The sequence below is a fragment of the Cynocephalus volans genome, chromosome 9 (genome assembly GCF_027409185.1).
Source record: "Cynocephalus volans isolate mCynVol1 chromosome 9, mCynVol1.pri, whole genome shotgun sequence".
In the NCBI taxonomy this organism is placed as follows: Eukaryota; Metazoa; Chordata; class Mammalia; order Dermoptera; family Cynocephalidae; genus Cynocephalus; species Cynocephalus volans.
In genome coordinates, this window is record NC_084468.1 from 81,703,791 (window position 1) to 81,724,128 (window position 20,338).

The 20,338-nt window shown below is 33.5% G+C and overlaps 1 protein-coding gene across 4 annotated transcripts in view; it reads left to right on the forward strand.

Annotated features, from left to right (window-relative positions):
- The window catches only part of SMARCAD1 (SWI/SNF-related, matrix-associated actin-dependent regulator of chromatin, subfamily a, containing DEAD/H box 1), a 75,903-nt gene extending 58,086 nt beyond the window's left edge, over positions 1-17,817 (forward strand). For all 4 annotated transcript variants that reach the window (XM_063107593.1, XM_063107594.1, XM_063107591.1 and 1 more), the window contains 10 exons: positions 4,778-4,913; positions 5,436-5,573; positions 6,719-6,814; positions 7,032-7,149; positions 7,334-7,455; positions 8,469-8,657; positions 9,557-9,675; positions 10,363-10,545; positions 11,749-11,858; positions 16,518-17,817. In XM_063107593.1, coding sequence (XP_062963663.1) covers positions 4,778-4,913; positions 5,436-5,573; positions 6,719-6,814; positions 7,032-7,149; positions 7,334-7,455; positions 8,469-8,657; positions 9,557-9,675; positions 10,363-10,545; positions 11,749-11,858; positions 16,518-16,579 — 1,273 coding nt within the window. In that variant the 3' untranslated portion in view covers positions 16,580-17,817. The remainder of the gene's footprint in view (positions 1-4,777; positions 4,914-5,435; positions 5,574-6,718; positions 6,815-7,031; positions 7,150-7,333; positions 7,456-8,468; positions 8,658-9,556; positions 9,676-10,362; positions 10,546-11,748; positions 11,859-16,517) is intronic.
- The last annotated feature ends 2,521 nt before the right edge of the window (positions 17,818-20,338 follow it).

Sequence of the window (20,338 nt, forward strand, 5' to 3'; positions counted from 1 at the left end):
TGCAGGAGTACACTGCCACACAACCAGCCTTACGAGAAATTCTCAAGGGAGTACTGGGTTTGGTATCTGAAAAACATCCACCACTGCCATATACAACTCAAGAAAGAACAAAACCCACAAGTAAAACAAAAATGCTAACAATAAAGAGAAAAAAAGTTTTATCTATCACCCCAAGAAACGAACAAACACAGAAGACAAACAGTAAATCAGAAAGAAAGGAACAAAAGATACTTAAGACATCCAGACAAAAATCAATAAAATGCTAGGAGTGAATCAACACCTTTCAGTAACAACTTTTAATGTAAAAGGATTAAATTCTCCACTCAAAAGACATGGACTGACTGACTGGATTAAAATGGTGGACCCAACTATATGCTGCTGGCAAGAGACTCACCTCACCTGTAAAGATACACATAGTCTAAAAGTGAAAGGATGGAAAAAGATAAACCATGCAAATAGAAACAGAAAATGCACTGGAGTAGCTATTCTTATATCAGATAAAATAGACTGAACCAAAAACCATAAAAAGGGATAAAGAAGGCCACTATGTAATGATAAAAGGATCTATCCGTCAAGAAGACATAACAATCATAAATATATATGCTCCCAACAATGGAGCAGCCAGATTTATAAAGCAAACACTGTTAGACCTAAAGAGTGAGATAGACACTAATACCAAATAGCAGGGGACCTGAACACCCCACTCTTAATATTGGACAGATCATCTAGGCAAAAAATCAACAGAGAAACACAAGATCTAAACAGTACTTTAGACCAATTGGACTTGGCAGATATCTACAGAACATTCCATCCAGCAACCTCAGAATATTCATTCTTCTCATCAGCACATGGAACATTCTCCAGGATAGACCACATGTTAGGTCACAAATCAAGTCCCATCAAATTTTAAAAAATTGGAATTATTCAATGTATTTTTTCAGATCCCAATGGATTAAAATTAGAAATAAATTAAATAAATACAAAACTCCGGAAAATATACAAACACATGGAAATTAAGCAGCATTCTACTTAATGACATATGGTTGCAAGAAGAAATTAAACAAGAAATCAAAAAATTTATTTAAAGTAATGAAAATAATGATACATCATACCAAAACCTGGGGGATACTGCAAAAGCAATACTAAGGGAGAAATTTATCACATTAAGTGCTTCAGAAGAATAGAAAGATAGCAAGTAAACAACCTACTACTTTACCTTGAACTGGAAAAACAACAATCCAAACCCAATTAGCAGATAGAAAGAAATCATTAAGATCAGAGCAGAACTTAATGAAATGGAAGCCCAAAAAATGATACAAAAGATCAATGAAACAAAAAGTAGGTTTTTTGAAAAGATAAATAAAATTGACAAACCATTAGCAATGCTAATTTAAAAAAAGAAGAGAGAAGACCCAAATAACAAAAATTAGAAATGAAAAAGGTGATGTTGCAATTGATACTTCAGAAATACAAGGAATCATTCAAGATTACTATAAACAACTGTATGCCAACAAATTTGAAAATCTGGAGTAAATGGATAAATTTCTGGACACACACAAACTACCAAAACAGAGCCAAGGAGATAAAGAAAATCTGAACAGACCAATAACAATAAAAGAGATTGAAGCTGTTATCAGAAGGCTCCCAACAAAGAAAAGCCCAGGACCAGATGGATTCACAGCAGAATTCTACCAGACCTTAAAAAAGGAGTTGATACCAATTCTCTGCAAACTATTCCAAAAGAATAAAACAGAGGCCAATCTCCCATCCTCATTCTATGAGGCAAACATCACCCTGATACCAATACCAGACAAAGATACAACAAAAAAAAAGAAAACTACAAGCCAATATCCTTGATGAATATATCCTTGATGCAAAAATCCTCAGTAAAATACTAGCTAACAGAATACAGCAACACATAAACAAAATTATACACCATAATCAAGTGGGATTCATCCTAGGGATGCAAGGTTGGTTCAACATACACAAATCAATAAGTGTGAAACACCACATCAGTAAAATCAAAGACAAAGACCATATGGTCATCTCTATGGACGCAGACAAAGCATTTAACAAAATTCAACACTCATTCATGATAAAGTTCTTCTACAAGTTAGGTAAAAACAGGAAGTATTTCAACATGATTAAAGCCACATATGATAAGCCCACCACCAGTATCATCCTGAATGTTATAAGCCCACTGCCAGTATCATCCTGAATGGGGAAAAGCTGAAAGCTTTTCCCTTAAGAACAGAAACTAGACAAGGATGCCCACTCTCACCACTCCTATTTAACATAGTTTTGGAAGTACTAGCCAGAGCAATCAGAGAAGAAAAGGAAATAAAAGGCATCCAGATTGGAAAAGATGAAGTCAAACTGTCCCTGTTTGCAGATGATATTATCCTATATATCAAACAACGTAAAGCCTCTACAAAAAAACTCCTAGAGTCAGTAAATGATTTCATCAGAGTTGCAGGACACAAAATCAACACAAAAAAATCAATAGTATTTCTGTACTCCTACAGTGAACATGCAGAGAAAGAAATCAAGAAAGCCAATTTACAATAGCCACCAAAAAAGTAAAATGCTTAGGAATAAAGTTAACCCAGGATGTGAGAAATCTCTATGATGAGAACTACAAACCACTGTTGAGAGAAATTAAAGAGGACAGAAGATGATGGAAAGATATCCCATACTCTTGGATCGGAAGAATTAACATAGTGAAAATGTCCATACTACCCAAAGTGAACTACAGATTCAATGCAACCCCCATCAAAATTCCAATGACATTTTTCTCTGAAATGGAAAAAACTATGCTAGCATTTATATGGAATAACAAAAGACCACGAATAGCAATTCTGAGCAAAAAATATAAAGCTGGAGGCATAATACTACCTGACTTTAAACTATACTACGAAGCTGTAATAAACAAAACAGCATGGTACTACTGTCATAAAAACAGACACATGGATCAATGAAATAGAATAGAGAATCCAGAAATCAACCCATACACCTAAAGCCATCAGATCTTTGACAAAGGTACCAAGTCTACACTGGGGGACTGCCTCTTCAGCAAATGGTGCTGGGAAAACTGGATATTCATATGCAGCAGAATGAAACTAGATCCATACCTCTCACCATATACCAAAATCAATTCAAAATGGAGTAAAGAATTAAATGTACACCCTGAAACAATAAAACTTCTTAAAGAAAACAGGGAAAACATTCCAGGAAGTAGGATTGGGTACAGACTTCATCAGTACAATCCCCAAAGCACAGACAACCAAAGGAAAATTAAACAAATGGGATTATATCAAACTAAAAAACTTCTGCACAACGAAAGAAACAACAGAGTGAAAAGACAACCAACAGAGTAGGAGAAAATATTTGCAAAATATACATCTAACAAAAGATTAATATCAACAATATACAAGCAACTCAAACAGTTTTACAGCAGAAAAACAAGTAACTCAATTAAAAAATGGGCATAGGAACCGAATAGGCATTTCTCAAAGGAAGATACATGAATGGCCAACAGACACATGAAAAAATGTGCAACATCACTCAGCATTTGGGAAATGCAAATCAAAATCTCTGAGATACCATGTCATTCCAGTTAGGATGGCTAATATCCAAAAGACTGAGAATGATAAATGATGGCAAGGTTGTGAAGAAAAAGGAAACCTCATACAATGTTGGTGGTACTGCAAAATGGTGCAGCCTTTATGGAAAATGGTACGGAGGTTTCTCAAACAATTACAGATCTACCATATGACCCAGTTATTCCACTGCTGGGAATATACCCAGAGGAATGGAAATCATCATGTTGAAGGGATACCTGTATTCCAATGTTTATTGCAGCACTATTTACAATAGCCAAGAGTTGGAACCGGCCCAAATGTCCATCATCTTATTAGTGGATAAGGAAACTGTGGTGTATCTACACAATGGAATACTACTCTGCTATAAATAGACAGCAACATGGATGGACTTAGAAAAAATTATGTTAAGCGAAATAGGTCAAGCACATTAAAAGAAACACTGCATGTTCTCACTTATTTGTGGGAGCTGAAAAGCAATAAATAAATAAATATACAAACAAACGGTGGGGGGCGTGAAGACACAGCAACACAATTCCTTGAACTTGTTGAGACAAGTGAACAGATATGATGTTGATGGGTGGGAGGGGGAAAAGGGAGGGGAAAAAGAGGAATTGGTAGAGGGACATGAAAATCAACTACATTGTGTATTGATAAATTAAAATTTAAAAAATTAAAAAAGGACAATTCAAATAAATAAGCCTCATTGCTAATAAACCTCAAACTAATTAAAAATAATAATAATAATAAATACAAAGAAATTTTATTCTCCCAATGAAAAATTTAAGTTAGGACAGAAATAAGGATGAAAATTATAACTTTCAGTAAGTTAGCCACTATTTAGTGTTATAATTATTTGCCATAAATATCTGGCAGAGAACTTATGATTGTACCCAAACTGGCCTCCTTCCTAGGTGTGAAGTTGTCTAATTACGGTATTTAAATTTTTATTTTAATCACGTATTGCAGGTTTTATAATTTTGTTACATGTATGTCAGTAATTACCAGATACAAATACTTCAGTATTTATTTGACTACCAGTTATGTCTAGTGCTGTCCTTTAGGTACTGACTATTAGAAACATATAAATAAAAATAATTTTAAAAACTGTTAAATCTCAGTTGGCTCCCAGCTCTTAAAGGTATACTCTAACAAATTTTTTTTCTTTTGGTTGACAGGTATAATTGTGCGATCAGCAGTTCTGATGACCGTAGTTTGTTTCGACGGCTGAAACTTAATTATGCAATTTTTGATGAGGGCCATATGCTAAAGAATATGGGCTCCATCCGCTACCAACACCTTATGACAATTAATGTAAGAGAGTGTTTTGTAAATTTTTGCAAATTATAAAATTTTGGGTTATGTAATTTAATGTATATAATATTCTGTATATCTGTAAAGGGCCAGATAGTAAATATTTCATGCTTTGTGGGCCATCTGATTTCTATCACATATTCTTTTTTTAACAACCCTTTAAAAAATGTAAAAACCATTCTTAGCTCATAACTCATGAGCCACAATTTTACCAACCCCTGTTCTATATGATAAACTTTATAAATATCAAATATAGTTTATCTTCCTTCATCACCTCATAAAAATGGTATGAGGACACAAATTACCTACGTTTAAAATAAGACCAGTATTCTGCCTTAGGTACAATTGATGATAATAGTAGACACCGGTTATCTAAATTACTGATCTTTAAACAGAGAATGTTAAATTATTTATAATGGTCTTAATTCCCCTCCCCCCCTTGTGTGTCCCCCTCACTGAGAAGGGTAGACAAGAAGGGAGTGGTTTTTAAAAAACTAATCTAAATTTCACCTTCATTCACAGGCAAATAACCGTTTGCTGCTCACAGGCACACCTGTACAGAATAATCTGTTAGAGCTCATGTCACTGTTGAATTTTGTTATGCCTCACATGTTTAGTAGTAGCACCAGTGAAATACGAAGAATGTTTTCTTCTAAGACAGTAAGCATAAATGCATATTTTCTCCCAAATATGTTACTTTGTGTTTGACCTGGTCCATTTTTCTGTTTTGTCTTTGTTGTTTTCATAGTGCACATGCTCTATGAAATAAGTTTCAGTAGTTGATATCCCTGTAGTTGGATCAGTTTGGAAATCAGCCAAAATATAATGGGGGAAAAATTGGTCACTTCCATAATCAGTGTCCAAAATTTTGATTTTTAATATCTTAATTTTCTGAATAATGATAATTTTAAATTGATGGAGAGCTCACATATATAATATGTGGGGAAAAGTTTGATCATTTCATCTTCTTTATCAACAAAGAGGTAAATTAGTAGCATTTCTTTATGGGTAAACTGTAGAACTGGACAAAGTGTATCCAGAAAATGTCTGTACTGGCAAATACTTTTTGAAATAAAAGTCCATAAATATAAAAGTAAGAATTTCTAAAAAGTATAGTAAAGAAATCCTCTCTAGAAGGAGAGTTTGGTTAATTTTCTCATTTATCACTTAGAAAAAGTACAGTATAGCCTTCAAGAACTCCCAAATTCTCCACTACAGCAATGTTTATATAGATTCTTGGCTCTTGCCCAAATCACATATCTTTTGTGAGAATTTTCTATGGTATTCTTTCACTGCAAATTAACTGCCTTTTTAACATTTACCAATGAATTCCTTCCCACTTGATGTACAATTTTTAACATGGCCTACCTGATTTTCTGAACTACTTTTCTAGCTTTAAACCATAGAAATATGAAGGATCCCTTCACTCTTAGAATTCCACTTTTTAATTCTCCAAAATCTCCTCGTACACCTTCTAAAACGCAAGCCAACGCATGCATTTTTATTTCATGAAAGTTACCTAGGTAATCAGTTAATTACTCATCAGTTGATGACTTCTGAACACCAACTAGAGCAGTTCAAATTCATTACCTCAGCAGAGTGCATGATTACATTTCATGAAATCTCAAAATGTAGCTTCAAGAAGTAGATTCCAGCCCAGAACTCAAATGTGAAATTCCATATTGCATGAACTGAATTTCTGTAGAAAATAACCCAGATTCTAGTGAGGAGAATTTTCATGTGTAAGACTGTTCTTATGATAATTTAAATGAATAATTTCTGAAAGGATATGTTTTTATGTTTAGAAATCAGCGGATGAGCAAAGTATATATGAAAAGGAGAGAATAGCACATGCAAAACAAATTATAAAGCCATTTATTCTCAGAAGAGTAAAAGAAGAGGTAACTCTTATGTGCATTTTGGGGTTATGATTGTTTTGAGTTTTGTTTTGTTTTGCTTTGCTTTTTTGGCAGCTGGCTGGTATGGGGATCCAAACCCTTGACTTTGGTGTTGTAACACTGCACTCAAACTGAGAACCAGCCAGCCCCTACGTTATGATTGTTTTTAAAATTATGTTTTCTTCTTTATTAATCATTTTAAACTGTTTTCCTTTCTCAGGTTCTCAAGCAGCTACCCCCCAAGAAAGATCGAATTGAGTTGTGTGCAATGTCGGAGAAACAAGAGCAGCTCTATTTGGGTCTTTTTAACAGATTGAAAAAATCTATCAATAACATGGGTATAATCTGATTTTCACAATTTTATGTGAAAAATAATCTTGTACTGGGGCTGCATTTTGTTTAATCATATGATATTTGCTCATTAAATTTGAAGAAATAATTTAAAAACTTTTAAAAGTTGAGATATATTTCAACAAACAGCTATCAGCTTAATTTTTTTAATGTGTACTCTTTGGATCACAGAAAAAAACACAGAAATGTGCAATGTCATGATGCAGTTGAGAAAAATGGCCAATCATCCTTTATTACATCGCCAGTATTACACAGCTGAAAAACTCAAGGAAATGTCTCAGCTTATGCTAAAGGTAAGGATTTCATAGTATGTTAACACTGAGCATTATGGACACTAGTAAACAGATACAAGGTTAAGATGTCAAGCTGAAAGTTAGACTGGTGAACCCAATGGACATATTAATCCTTTAATCACATATTTAAGAAAAACAAGTTCAAGATAATTTGGGGGACATAAGAGCCAAGAAGAACTGATAATCTAGATCAAGGGTCAGTAAACTATAGCCTTAGGGCAATAAATTTTTATAAATAAAGTTCTATTATAACATAGTTATGCTTATTTGTTTGCATTGTCTGTGACTGCTTTCTCTTATAGGGCCAGAGTTGAATAGCTGCAACACAGGTCATCTTGCCTACAAAGACTAAAATATGTACTATCTGGCCCTTTACAGGAAGTTTGCAAACTCTTGATCTAGACTTCCATAATGCACTTCTTTTTTTAACAACGGAAGTCATTTTTCCCATTTTTTTCTTCATTTTATTTCTTTGTTGTATTTGTCTTAATAGTTTTAGCCATCACTTATTATTTTTGTCTCATTCTTTCTTAACACCTTATCCTTATTTCTCCTTACAGATCTTTGTGTTGAAAGCAACCCATTTTCTGTTTTTAAAAATTTTATGTTATTTTAAGCTTGTGGAAAATTTTAAACATATGTAAAAGTAGAGAGAATTGTGTAATGCAACCTTTACCCATATAACTTTCACTCATTTTCTAGTTATCATTTGGTAATGACACTACTCTTGTTTCATCTATACCCTGTAGACCCTGCCCCAGTATTACTTTGAATTAAATTCTAGACATTATTTCATTTGTAAATATTTCAGTATGTTATCTCTCAGATGATAAAGAACTTTCCCTCCTTTATTACACCTAAAAATTAATATTAATTTTCTTTGCTAAATCTGTTGCTCTGAAGTGTTCTGTGATTAGGTATTTTATCAGATGTGAAGAATTTGATTATATTGTTCTAATCATATGACAAATTATTTTCTTTTTGAAGTATATTATGTTTTGTTTTGTTTTAAGGAACCTACACATTGTGAAGCTAACCCTGACCTGATCTTTGAAGATATGGAAGTAATGACAGACTTTGAACTACATGTACTTTGTAAACAGTACCGAAACATTAATAACTTCCAGTTAGACATGGATTTGATTTTAGATTCTGGAAAATTCCGGGCTTTAGGACGCATCTTGTCTGAATTGAAACAGAAGGTATTTGTATTTTCCCAATTAGTTAGACTTCTTAAAGCAGTTCTGTTATGAGTTAACTTTCTTGAAGCTTCAGCCTGTATCTGTTCTACAGTCTTCTAGAACCTAGTGTTCTGAATATTACTTAGGCATATTTCTTCCTGATTACTTGTTTTCCTCTGTGGAACCTTAGAACAATAGAAGTTAGGAGACTGTGTCTGTGTTGATGTTTTTAAAAACCAATCTTAATTGCCATTACTTTATAGGTGATAATCTGTATGACTGCCTCAAAATTAGTGTTTTTTTTCAAAATTAGTATTTTGAAGATACAGTTTGTTAAGTAGTTATATACATAATATTACAGTCTATGTGAAATAGCTTAAATTTGTGAGATCATAATCCAAATAGTACTTATGCAGCTATTCACACTTGCTGAAATTTTTCTGTTATGAAAAGGAGATAGTATTTAATTGTCCTTGAATCAAAACTAAGAGTTAAATTTTATTTCTGCAGTTACAGTAATTTATTCATATATAAGCTAAAACAAGAAATTTGGTGTTCCTTTTTTTGTTGTGTTGTGTTGTGTTTTGTTTTGTTTTGTTTTTGGCATCTGGCCAGTATGGGGATCTGAATCCTTGACATTAGTTGTAACAAGGTGGTGTAATAACCTTGTTACACTAAGCTAACTGAACTTAGTGCTACAACTGAGCTAATTGGCCTAAAACAAGAAATTTATCTTAGATATCATCACTTGTTTTTATTAAAGAAGCAATTGGTCAGTAGATACTTGTGTCATAGGGAGTTTTCTGCAAACTCGTCAACATGATAGTGGGTAATACTCCTAATTGTTCAGACCTCACAAGGCTCTATGATGTATAATAATTTTATTTTTCTGTTTCTAATCCATGTATGTATTTTCACAGGGTGATAGAGTTGTATTATTTAGCCAATTTACCATGATGCTGGATATTTTAGAGATTCTCTTAAAACATCATCAGCATAGGTACCTCAGATTAGATGGAAAGACTCAGATTTCTGAAAGGTTGGTATACTTACTTTAATTTTAGATCATCACTCATTTGTTATTTATTATCTGTTAGAATTTTAAACGTCTAGAGCATTTGGTAGAATTTTGTTGCTTTGAGTCTTATTGTTTGGTTACTTCAAATCATTACCTTAAAGTGAGAGTTTTCTTTTTAATTCTGTCTGAATTGCGTACAAATATATTTTGAAACAGCTACTATATACTTTTTAAGGTTTTTCCCTTTAAATATCAAAGTCTAAAGTACCTTATCTTTAATCAAGATTATTTAAAAATCTTAGGCTTTTTATATTTTAAGGGTAGTTAAGTAAATTTTTTTTTAATTCCTAAAAATTAAAAAGATTGACTTTTTAAAAAGGGAATGTTTAAAAACAGGGAATGTTTTTTCTAGTGTATTTAAATTGCATTCTGTATTTTGATTTTTTTTTTCATCAGCCAGAGTGATTTCTTTTCCCCTGCATTAGAGTAAGGATAAAAATCATGTTAAAAAAGTATATACTGATACAATTTGATCTTGAAATCCTTGGTTCATCAGTTACATAATCTGAGAACGTTAAAGATTGAAAAGCCATATGCCAGAATGTATTTACATCTTCAGGTTTCTTTTTCATGTGATGTGATTGTTGTCTGTTTTAATTACATTACGCACCTTTCAGTGAGATTTATCTTAATATATTTATCTTATAGGATTCATCTAATTGATGAGTTTAATACAGATATGGATATCTTTGTGTTTCTGCTGTCAACAAAAGCTGGTGGATTAGGAATAAATCTGACTTCAGCAAATGTTGTTATACTTCATGATATTGACTGCAATCCTTATAATGATAAACAAGCAGAAGATAGATGTCATAGAGTAGGCCAGACTAAGTAAGTGTTTTCAGTTGAAAATTGTTTTTAATCAAACACCAGTTTAATTTGTATAAATTATTAGAGTATAGTATCTTGGATATCATATCTTGGTTTTTATTTTTCTCAGCAAAATATGCCTGCTGATGTATGTTATCTTTTCTTTTTTTTTTTGGCTGCTGGCCAATACAGGGATCCAAACCCTTGACCTTGGTGTTATTAACACTGCACTCTAACCAGCAGAGCTAACTGGCCAGCCCTGCTAATATATTTTATATCAGCAGTGTTGACCATGAACTCCATTACATAACCTATCCATTTTCTAGAATTAAAGTACCCTCCCACTCTCACCCTGAATAGTTCTGCAGTTTCTGAAGAAAAGATTAGTAATTGGAAAGAGTTGCTTGTTAGGCCGTTTAAGAGCCAGACAGACTTGGTGTTTTACGTACTATTGCTACTTTGTTACTCTTTAGGAAATAGATTGAGTTGTAGATTATTTTAAGTGAAGGTTAATTCAACTCTACTTTCATATGTAAACAGCAGACAGTCAATGTCTTTTGTGGAGTATTTTATTTTTCCAAATGACATTGATATATTTATTCTGGGGCCAAATATTTATCAGTATTTATTCCAGATATTAATTGTGGAGCTTTGTCCTTTACAGAATCATTTCTTAGAACCTGATAATCAAAGCATGTTTCTTTTGAAATTTTGATTTCAGTCTGTACATAAAACTGTTTGTTGTGATACAGTTTTATCACTAATTTTTTTTCCCCCTTTTGGCTGATACAGGGATCAAACCCCAGACCTTGGTGCTATAAGCACCATGCTCTAACCAACTGAACTAACTGGCCAGCAGATTTTTGTTTGGTTGGTTGGTTTGGTTTGGGTTTTTTTGTTTCTGGCCAGTACAGGGATCGAATCCTGGACCATGGTGTTGTCAGCACCACTCTCTAACCAACTGACCTAACCAGCCAGACCCTTATCACTAATTTTTACAGTACAAATATCTTTCTTTTCATAGATGAATAGGAAAAGATGTCTAAGAGTTAAATGCTTAGAAAATGTCAGTCTCGAGTAGTTTGAATAAAAGAAGAATTTAGATTTTAAGGAAATGTTTGTCATAATTTTCAAATTATTTTTTTTTAACTCCAGATATCATTCACATGTATCCAAATAACTTTATGTTTAGTAACTTATGGGCATACCTTGTATTTTTTTTAGAGAAGTACTAGTTATAAAATTAATAAGCCAAGGGACGATTGAAGAATCCATGCTAAAAATTAACCAACAGAAATTGAAACTAGAACAAGATATGACTACAGTAGATGAAGGTAAGCTGTTTGTAAACAGAAACTTTAATATTCACTTATGTGACAGGCATCAAATTAGCCGTTGCCAGGAGATAACAAAGATGGTCTGAGTCCTTAACTAGCGCACAGTTTAGGGAAGACATAGTTGAGGGTAAGCACACTTACGTCAAAAGTACTACAGTAACAAAGATTCATTTTGCCAGAATTTATATAAACACTTTGATTTTGGAAAATTCTGTGTCTTCCATCCCTCATCTTATTTCTGATAAGAATATTTCAGAAAGTAAGTTTGTATCTGTAATTTCACCCACAGTTTTGTGATATGTGGCATGGTGTTTTGTGGCATAATTAACTTTATTAAGAGTGCTAATATTTACATTAATTTCACTTTGACTAGTAAATATGTACTGCACTAGAATGAAAAAAAAAAAAGTTCATTTTGAGGAAAACTTAATAATTTCAACTTTTCAGATTAAGCAATTTGACCCTAGAAAGAACCCTCAAATAAATGATTCCTCTCCACTTCACCCTGTTGAAAAGAATAAGTTTTAAAGTTTTATAAGTTTTAAATTTTTATTTATGTATATATTTTCAAAAAGATAGTACGTTTACGAAGTTTATAGTTTGTCTTGGCAACTAAGAGTCTCCTTCCCACCTCGTCACCCACACATTAGCCTTTTGTTTTTTGCATGTGACTAGTTATTTTGACCATGTAGAAATAAATAAGTATATGTAATCTTTCTCCATTTTTACACGTTAGCTTGCACTCGTCTACACCTTGCTTTTCTTATTTAATATTAAATTTAATTGGAAATAAGCAATTTTTTCATTATTCTAATAAATATGGATATTCTTAATATTGGTAATGGTTTATTTCAATTCAGAATTCCATTGGATATTTATTATGTCCCAGTATTTTTTTAGGCAGCCTGTACTGTATAGGGATCAGTACATTTTAATCTGTCTTCAGACAGTGATATGTGTGATCAAATTAATATTTGTCCTTCTTGTATAGCATTTGTTTCAGGGTACCATGGGATATTGGGGAGGTGAGCATTAGAGAAAGTTTGAATAAGAAACGAATGAGTTAGATATTTAAGGGTGAAGATAAGTAGGATGATTATAGCTTAAACAATTAACAGCAATTACTAATTAGGCTTAGTGTGGGTGTGGCAACTTGCCAATATCAGGTTATCGAACAAATGCAATAGAGGGAATGCATAAGACAGATTCCACTTAGGCAGTATTTTTTCCTGATTATTTTGTTAGGGCAGCGTTTAGAATTTAGTAGAGCAATTAAGTTGTCTTTTAGCAAGACTAGTGAATATCAGATATATAGATTTTATCCTAACTAAGTTTCTAAACAGAATTAAGATACGTAATTACTCAGGGACTCCCAACTGTCTTTAACTATAGGTTTTTTTTCATGGGCTAATTCATTTCCGCAGAGGGATATTCTCCAGTCTCTTGTACAGTGAGAATGGTGGGGAGAAGTGGTATGAGCCAGCTGACTATATTATCAGATCAGAGGGGAAGTAGAGGGAAGTAGGGTTGTTCTCATATTCAGCAGTTATTTTTTTTGTTTTCAGTACAGCCTCTCTCTTCTCTACCATCCCAAGTCCAGAGTTCCTGAGATTCAAATTCTCCAGAGTAAAACCTTCAATTTTGTACATCTAGGGTAAATGGCTGGCTCTGTTGAGCAAGCTTTAGGTGTCCTACCCCTTCACCTGTTTCTAGCTTCCTATGTTTCCTATTACCCCCATTTCCTTAGCTTTGGAGGTGAGGGGGGGGATTCTGGGTATGAAGTAGCCTTGCATTTCTCACCTACAGATAGTTAAGTTTTTGCTTTGTTCTGCTAAAGTCAGTTTTCATTCTTCCATCTGCTTTTTCTCTTCCAAATTTTTTGACAGCTGTCTGCTCTTGTCTTTTTCTCCTGTTCTTTCTCTTTTGTTTAATACTTTCTCCCTGCCAGCCCTTCCCCCTCCACTTTTTTCCCCGTAGTATTTTAATTGTATTTTGGTGAGAGCAGAGGTGATGTGTATGTTCAGTCATTTTTGATCATAACTGATGTAAAATTATGTGTATTTATATAAATTTGGACAGTCTAAAAATTTGCCTGTTGTTTTCACCTTAATTGCTTGTTAAAATAGCAACTTATTTCACCTATACTCTCAGGCCATTATCTTTGAAATGTTTAGTTAGAAAAAATTTTCCTCACCCCCCTTCCCTTCTGTAGGAAGTTTTCCTCCTTTGTCTTGTTAAAGCTATTTTTAGATCAGTTTTTCTCAGTGTGTGTTTTCTGGTAAACTAAGGTTACAATGATGTCTTTTATTTACTCTCTTAACTATAAATTGCCCTCAGCAGTACCCCGTTTTCATTTAAATAATTTTGACACTGAACTGATGAGAGTACATGTATGCCTTTCCTTCCATCTCTCACAGTGGTCATTTTCCTCTGTAAACAAAAGATATATTTATAATTGAGTGTGTGTGTGACTTATGTTCACAATCTGTATGCCCCCTCTTCCATGAAACTGTGAAAGGTTAGATAAAGACCATGATTCCTCACAATTATGCTTATCATATTTTTGTGTTTTTAGAGCTTGCCTTAGTGATTCTCAAAATGCAGTCCCTGGACAAGCAACAGGAGCAGCATCACCTGGGAAATCACCAAATTACAAATTTGAAATGCAGATTCCCAAACCTCATTCTATACCTACTCAGTCAGAAACTGGGGATGAGACTCAATATTATCTGTGGTTTAACAAACCTTCCAGGTGATTCTGATACAGGCTAAAATCAGAGCACCACTGCTTTAAAATACAGATTGTGTTTTGGGGGTGTTTGTTTTTGAAAGAAAAGTGGGCTGAAACACCAGGTACCGATCAAGCTTTATTAAAGGAAAAGAGTCTGCCAGGCTGCCCTAAAAATGGAGAGCAGCAGCTGGGGCTGCCCTCAAAGTGGAGAGCAGCACCAGGCATCAGGGTGGGAGAGCTTATATAAGCTATAGGGTGTCAGGGCTGGCTGATGCAGTCAAAGAGGAGCATTACGCTAGTGCAGAAGCTCCACCTGGCTGATGCAACCGAGGTGGAAAATTGCACCTATGCAGAAGCCAAAAGGGTTTCTACTTCACAGAAGTCACAAGGCTTCTCTTAAGGAAAAGGAGGCAGGGGCTGGTGGCCATTTTGTGCTTGGCCTTGCCTAAAATGGCACTGGTTATGTTCAAAATCTATCAGTTTCGTTTTGTTTTTTTAATCTCCTTTAATGTGATTAATTATATTAATAGATTTTCTACCTTTTTAAACGTTTTTGTTACAGAAATTTTTAAACAAAAACTTTGAAAGCATCGTATGGATGAAAGCACAATGTTTTAACAGTTGTGACATTTGCAGTGTTTGCTTCATCGACTTTTTTTTCCTATTGAACCATTACAAAGTTAGTTGTTAACATGGCAGTTCGTTCTCAGTATTACCATGTTCCTCTAAATTTCCACAACACCATTATTGCATCCAAGAAAATTAACAGTAATTTTCAGATATTAATCATATATTGTCCATATCCAGATTGCTCATAATTATCCTTTTAATGTTTTTTACAGCTTATTTTTTAAAACCAGGATCCAATCAAAGTTCACACATAGCATTTTATTATACTGTATTATATCTTTAGTGCATTTAAATTTAGAAGAGTCTCTTTACTCTTTTCCTTCTTTTCTTTTCTCCCTTCATTCCTCCTAGCATGGTATCAGTTAATTTAGGACAAGTGTCAACTTGTGTTTTATGGGCTATTTTCAGTTCTACAGATGAACTTGGAAGCAGTATTAGTGAACTCCCTAAGAGTTTATGCAATATTTTTGTTCCTGTGCATATTTCTGTCTTTCTCAGAAAAGAGAAGAGTAGGTAAAAGTCCTCTTATAATTTTAGATTATAACAAGTGTGTTTATGACAGAGGAAGAGAGAGAGAAAAGTGATTGGTTTTGCTGCATTTTAGCCACATCTAATTTATAAAATTATTCATAGCTGCAAATGTGCAACAGGTCTGCAAATATTTGTGAAATGCCAGCTCTGCCATTGTGGATAACTAGTAAATTAATAAATAAATTTATCTAAAAATATTCTTAGTACTTAATTGAATTAATTAGGGATGGCAAGATTCCATGCCTCCGTGACACAAAGGTGTTTTCACGTCTTAGAAAATCCTGAATAAAGTTTTTTAAATGTTTAGATACTGGGACCCCTTTAATTAAAATATGGGGTAAACTTTGGATACATAAAAGGTAATTTACATTGGCTAATTTAATCCTTAGCTGGTATGCTGTACTCAGAATTCCGCGTGTGTAAGATGGGTCTAAATCAGTGATTTTTTATCTTTATTATTTAACAAATGTGAGAAGTACCATGTGTTGTATGAATTAGATATGTTCCAAAAGTATCAATATCTATGTGTTTTTATATGTATCTGTATAAAGGCAGAAACACAATATGAACAAGAATACAGAGGATATTAATAGCCCTATTATATAAAAGGGTTAGGGAACGTTTTTAACAGGGGGTGACACTGAAGCAAACCGGCACTTGAAAGATGAATAGGATTTCACCAAAGAAAGAAAAAATTGAGAGAGAATATATTTTATAAACAAAATATTTTTATAAAATTTTTAATGCCATTTTTTGACCTGCAGGTGATGAAGGGAGTATGCCAGCAGATATAGCCACGTTACTAAAAACGTCAATGGGCCTGTGAAATAAGGATTGTGAATTCCTAAGTGATGAGGAAATAATCAACTTGGTGCACTCAAGGACATTTACATTATGATGACCATGGGGTTTATGAACATTTATATCTTTTTATAATTTCCATATTGCATTTCTCATAATGTGGACAACTTTTTTGCCACTAACTGAATTCTCCAGATAACTCATACATGAAATTTCAAAAAAAGCCACAAATATGTAGTCCTGAAGATGTTGAATAATCATTTTACAAAGCAGTTTTATGAACGGGGATTAGTTGGTGATTGTTTGTAACAAATATGCTAACGCTTTAGAAATGTCAGTATTTTTGTAATTATTTCTACCTCCAAATATATATATATTGTCTTTCACTGGATAATGTGTGTAGATTTTTACATGTGCCTTATTTGACAATGCTTATGTCTTGTTTTTGCTTGTCCCATTCGAAGTTCTTTTTTACATTAGTTGAAGAATGCAGCTGTATAGAGTGTGTGGCTTTGGTTTTATTGCTATTTGAAGCAGATGTTCACCAGTATCAACAAGAACTCAACCTGGATTTAAAGGTGGCATTCCATGTGCTAACATCCCCCAGGTCCTCGCACAGACTTGTGTTAAAACAAGTTTCTTTGTCTAGGCACTAAGTTGTTTTCCAGTGAGTAGTAACTAAAAAAGCCCATGTCTTGCTCCATGGATTAATTCCTTCTGTTCACTTCCCAACCGCATTAATAGTGCTTATTACTCTATCTATTCTTGTGCATGTTTTCAATGATTTCCCTTTCCAGGCTTTTGCTTCTCTTAAAACTGTTGCCCAGTCACTTCTGCTCCAGTTCTCTTCCTCTCTAAATAGTAGTTTATTCCTGCCATGTCTTCAGCATCAGCAAAATGTTGGTGACATTTTTCTAGCCTGGCAGAACAGATTAATTTAAAGCGATTTCACTTCAAAGCAGGTCAAATGTGACTTCATATTAAGGCAGCATTAGGTACTGCATGGAAATAGGTCATTAACTTTAAGCTCTTATATAATTACCAGTTTCCAGAATTTCCAGTACAGGACCTCCTGAATAGAGAGCCATTGTTCAATTCCAATTCAGTGTGGGTGACAAGTGAAATTTAGAAGAAGTAAAGTTGTCTATTTGATATTGAACTCTTTATTAAGTCTTTCTTTAATTTTTTGCCTGTCAGTCTATATTGCTGTTTTTATTACACATCAGTTTCTTTGTATAACTTGTGAGTTTCCTGTGTTTTGTTTTTATTATGTAAATATCCTTATAAATAAACTTATTTATAAATCAAAGATTTGTTAATTTTTGGAGATCATACTTTTCATGGCATCCTAACTTGCTAAGATGCTAGGTAATATAATGCTCTGGATTTAGAAGGTGAATAAAGCTCTTATGGAGATTCTTTAAATATTAAAGACTCTGAAATCTCATGACCCAGTAGACTTACACAATCTTGAAAGTGTTTTGAACATACTGAATATATTTTAGTGTTACAGGGGTAAACGGAATCTGCAAATGTTAATACTACCACCTCCTGCATCACAGTACCCAAATCACTTAATCAAATTGTTGAGAATATTACCTTTTAAAAACTTATAATGGATTTCTTGTAACTTTTCTGTACTAATGTATCTTCAATGATAGGCTGTTTCTTTTGTTGTTGTTGTTATACCCATTTTTATTTCTAATGAAATGTAGTTGGGTTCTCCATGTACTACTTTTAAGTCTTGGGCTTAATAAAAATATTTGTGATCCGAAGTTGTACACACCCTTTGTAATAGTTTCTAACCCTCTCTCCCTGTACCTTTAAAAATACATAATATTGAGCACAAGTGATATCATCTTACATACTTTAATATTGTCTGTCAGTAAATTGGAATTTATTGCTCAGGGTGTATTCTCATTAGTCCCTTCATTGGGCTGATTCAGTTAACATCATAATCCATGATCAGTAAAAAGCAGATGAAGCCACAGTTGTTGGAGTAATATCTTGACCAACTACAACCATTTTTTTTTAATGCAAGTTATACAGGTATAGAAGATATGCCTTATGCGTTTTCATAACTATTTGCGACCCCATAACTTTAACTTTATGCCAGTAGATATTTATATTAAAACATTGATATTTTTCCTAACAGTTTGGTGTTATTGCACAGTGGAGAGAGAGGGGTATCAAGAGATTTGGTGTCCATTTGTGTGACCTTAAGCATGTCACTTAAGCAATTCATAAAATTAAGGTATCGATTTTTAACTCTTCTTCCCGAAACGTGTGTTATTTTTTTCTGATTGTAAATATTACATGCAGTTCAATCTCTGCTCTGATTTACCCTCTCCCACCTCTGCTGTCTTTCTCTGTAAGGAAGGAGGCATTTAATTTGGGTACAGGGAGAGATAAATGGAATGTGTTGTCCTTCAGTGCAAAAAGATGACCTAAATGTTACAATGATGCCAAATATTTCCTTACGAACCTGCTGTGGTTGCATTTTACACTTGAATTATGATTTGTGTAAACTCATAGGACTAATTATCTTATCTTGAATTTTCACAATTTTGTATAAGCATTGTATTCATCACTTTTACTAAATTCTGTTTTCATTAAACTTGTCAGTATTAAAAAGGAAAATGGCCATGCATAAGAGGGAAGAAAAGTTCTTACTTTTATCATCTGGAGTATTATTTGAATTTCTTTTGTTAAAGATAATTTTTTTTCTTTAGACTGCCTTGATTACATGATGAGTGCTCTGTAATGAAGTTCACTTACCATTTATTAACAGCCACTAATGACAAGAAAATTTGATTCAGAGAATCAAGGCATTTGAGAAATATACTTTGTTCTTCTGTGTAATCTTTACTAATTTATGAAGTATTTAACATCTTTTTCCAATTTCATAGAAAATTGAAAATTGTTGTGAGGAAAGCACCTTAAATAAGATCATACCTAGCTGGGCTTTTTTTTCCTTCCCACCCCCACCCCTCATATCCTTTTTTGGCTTCTCAACTCAATGTTCTCTTTCCTCTTCACTTCATCTACTCTATTAGTCTGTTCACATATATGATCTGGCATTCTAAAAGTAAACTCCAATATTATATCGATATGTCAATTAAACTAAAATATGATGTTCCAATAATATAGTTTAAAATAGGTTTCTGGAGGATCATCTAAATGTGAAGTTATCTGGAAGATTTTGTTTAAATAGCTTATTTACACAGGCAGTTCTTGCTTTCCACAGTAGTGTAGAATTGTAAAAGCGACTGCAAGTTGAAACTGTGCAAAACAATTTTAACAATTAGTGGGGAAAATTATGATTATCCGTGACCTTCAAAGAATTTTGTCAACACATTAAAAACATTGTTGGTTATGCATGTATAAGTAAATGAAAAAATAGTAAAATTAATATTCATTTTTTACCCTGTGAGATGTTAGAAGCATTGAAAATTAGTTTTATCTTTACAAAAAAATTACCAAATAGGGCCGACCCCATGGCTCACTCGGGAGAGTGCGGCGCTGGGAGCGCAGCAGCGCTCCCGCCGCGGGTTCGGATCCTATATAGGGATGGCCGGTTCGCTCACTGGCTGAGCGCGGTCACAAAAAAGGACAAAAAAAAAAAAAAAAAAATTACCAAGTAGTTTGAACACTAATGTCTCATTGTGTAACTTACAATTGAGCATATTTTTTAGTGCTTTGCCAGTTTGTATCAGCCTCCATTTTATTGCTCTTTCATCATAAAACATCTTTTTTTAATAGACGTTTATTTTTTAGAGCAGAT